At 36.5% G+C, this 2,867-nt stretch overlaps 1 protein-coding gene across 1 annotated transcript in view; it reads right to left on the bottom strand.

Moving 5' to 3' along the window:
- LOC105502751 (ankyrin repeat domain-containing protein 26-like) overlaps positions 1-2,580 on the bottom strand; it is a gene marked incomplete at its 5' end in the record, with an annotated part of 39,033 nt that extends 36,453 nt beyond the window's left edge. The window contains 5 exons of the mRNA XM_011929381.1: positions 88-290; positions 383-443; positions 1,838-1,910; positions 2,353-2,375; positions 2,527-2,580. Of these exons, the coding sequence (XP_011784771.1) occupies positions 88-290; positions 383-443; positions 1,838-1,910; positions 2,353-2,375; positions 2,527-2,580 (414 nt within the window). The remainder of the gene's footprint in view (positions 1-87; positions 291-382; positions 444-1,837; positions 1,911-2,352; positions 2,376-2,526) is intronic.
- Between the last annotated feature and the right edge of the window lie 287 nt (positions 2,581-2,867).

Here is a 2,867-nt window from a genome sequence, read left to right as displayed (position 1 = left end):
TATGATCATCTCAATAGATGCATCATTGTGAAGACTGTGGGGGCAGGGGAAGGGTACGTGAAAAAAGTTTTTTAAAAAACAACTTACCTTTATAAGACCAGGGTTTGCTAACGACTTGTGGGAAGGTTTTGGAAGAGGGTCAGGTGATTGACAGGTAGGATGAGAAAAGCCCTGGACTTTGACTGATGTTGTAGGAAGGCTGTCAACCACAACTTCATCTTGACTATCAGAATCTCTATCCTCAAACAAAGTTCTACTTCCTGTTCTCACAATGCCATATGTTGCTTCTACTACAGTAAAAACGAAATAAAGAGTAAATGAAAATATTTGTAATTAAGAATCAGTGAATAACACAAGAATAATCAGTTTTCAAACAGCTTACGATTTTTCCTGGATTGCTGAGAAGCAGTCATTAGCTTTGCTAAGCTTGGTTTTGGGACATTCTAGAAAACAAAAATAAGAATAACAAGCTTTAAAAATAACAAGTATCAAATTTGATCAAATGACTGTAATAGACAGTGACAAATTACTACATGATTTAACACAAAGAACACAGATTTTGGAGTCACTCAGAGGTAGATTTAAACCTCAGTTCTGCCATTTACTACATCTTCTCATGGGGTAAGGATTATGAGAGATGATACAGATATCCTCCAAAGGTTACTCCCCTTACCCCTAGTTGATTATTTTACAAATACTATGATATCTATTCAATTATTTTCTTAACCACAGTAGCCTAGAATGAAAATTTATTCCTAGGTAAGGTATTATAAAAGTCAAACATTAAGACATTTAAATTAATTACATATTATTTTCTGAAAAGTGTATGCATGATTTATATTTGTATGAATTACCTCTTGTGATAAAAACTGTGAGCATTTTATTCTTAGTGTATCTTATTTAAGTGGGTTGGCATTGCAAATAGTATAGGCTGCTTCTATTCTGTCAAAAAGCTAAAAATAAACGATCGTATAAATTCAGCTCCTTACAAGAAAGAGAGAAAAAAACAAAAATAATCCTTGTGGGGCGATGATTGCTGAACAAAAGCCACACAGAACTACTAAATAGAAAGCTGCAACTAAATATGCTGCAAATGGAGACAGACATGGACTGAAAAAACAGACACTGAAGAAACGTATTCTGCAAGGAAATATTTAGGCTGAGATAAATCATTTTTAAAAGATGAAAGTGTAGGGAGAAAAAAAATAGAGGCATGACTATCAATCAAGTGTGAGCTTAAGTCAAGGAAGAAAAGGAAAAGCTTTAAGTATAATAAGGCACATGGAGAAACACACACCTGTAACACAGGCTTTTGTTCATAGAATATCCCTGATAATACTGATTAGTATTTACAACCAGTTTTTTAAAAAATACTCCTGTAGTAAAGAGTTTAATTTTAAATCATCCAATTAGTTAAAAATGATTATCTAATACCTCCTGAAAGTTGTAACATTCTTACTACAGAGAAAAATGGAAAAAGATTTTAAAATCATAGTAGGAATGCTTATCCATATAAACTTTGACCAAATTTCATATTTCCTCTATTATAGGAAAACTTTTCCCAATATAATTTTCCTGTCACTATGTATTTTCCAGAATATTCTTTTTTTTGCAATCCCCACTCCCTCAAACTATTTATCAATCCTTTGTTATTTACCAAAGTTAAAAAAAAAAAAAAGAATTCAACTGGCCATATTTCTATAAAATGGCTTCCTCTGACCACCTTTCCATTACAAACAGAAAATAATAATAAGTAGACCACTGCTACATTTTAAGAGAATACTATACGAAACTAGATTCAGCGTAAGAAAATTAAGTTCATGACAGAGTACTTTACCTTGGTATCAAAATTGAGGTCTTCATCATCTGAGGTAGGCCATGAATCATCAACACCTGGTTTGCCAGAAAGCCTTTAGAACAAAAATATATAAAAATGAGTGAATTCATTTCTTTAAAAACAAAACAAAACAAAACAAAAACCAGCTTACAATTTTCGATCTGGATGCCCCCTCCAAAAAAACAAAACCCTGGTGAAAGGTCAACTATCTGTATATTAAATGATGCTTCCTGATCTAATTAAAATTTGACCTTGTTTTTGAAAACTATTTTAGTTACCTATTGCTGCCTCTACCTCTCCGAAACTATAAAACATTCAATAAAGACTCAACCTTAGTTCTACAACTAATAGTGACAGCCAAGACACTGGCAGAGCCTGTGAATACTTTGTCTTCACAAATTGTCCTGAAGGCTGAACTGAAAATCCAATTAATGGCTGATTTAACTTTGGTTACCTGAACCAGCATAAATCTGATAATCTAAAACAAGGTGGAGACCAGATGTGGTGGCTCGCGCCTGTAATCCCAGAACTTTGGGAGGTGGAGGAAGGCAGATAACTTGAGCCCAGGAGTTCGAGACCAGCCTGGTCAACATGGCGAAACCCTGTCTCTACTAAAATACAAAAATTAAGCAGGCCTGGTGGCACATGCCTGTAATCCCAGCTACTAAGGAGGCTAGGGCAAGAAATCGCTTGAACCCGGGAGGCAGAGACTGCAGTGAGCGGAGATCATGCCACTGCACTCCAGCCTGGGTGACACACTGTCTCAAAAAATAAAAATAAATAGGCTGGGTGCAGTGGCTCATCCCTATAATCCCAGCACTTTGGGAGGCCAAGGCGGGCAGATCATGAGGTCAGGAGTTCAACGCCAGTCTGGCCAAGACAGTGAAACCCCGTCTCTACTAAAAATACAAAGAGTTAGCCAGGTTTGGTGGTGTGCACCTGTGCTCGCAGCTACTTGGGAGGCAGAGGCAGGAGAATTGTGTGAACCCGGGAAGTGGAGGTTGCAGTGAGCTGAGATCGTGCCATTGCA

This window comes from Colobus angolensis, unplaced genomic scaffold, assembly GCF_000951035.1.
Source record: "Colobus angolensis palliatus isolate OR3802 unplaced genomic scaffold, Cang.pa_1.0 Scaffold802, whole genome shotgun sequence".
NCBI classification, from domain to species: Eukaryota; Metazoa; Chordata; class Mammalia; order Primates; family Cercopithecidae; genus Colobus; species Colobus angolensis.
This window is presented reverse-complemented; position numbering and strand designations above follow the sequence as displayed.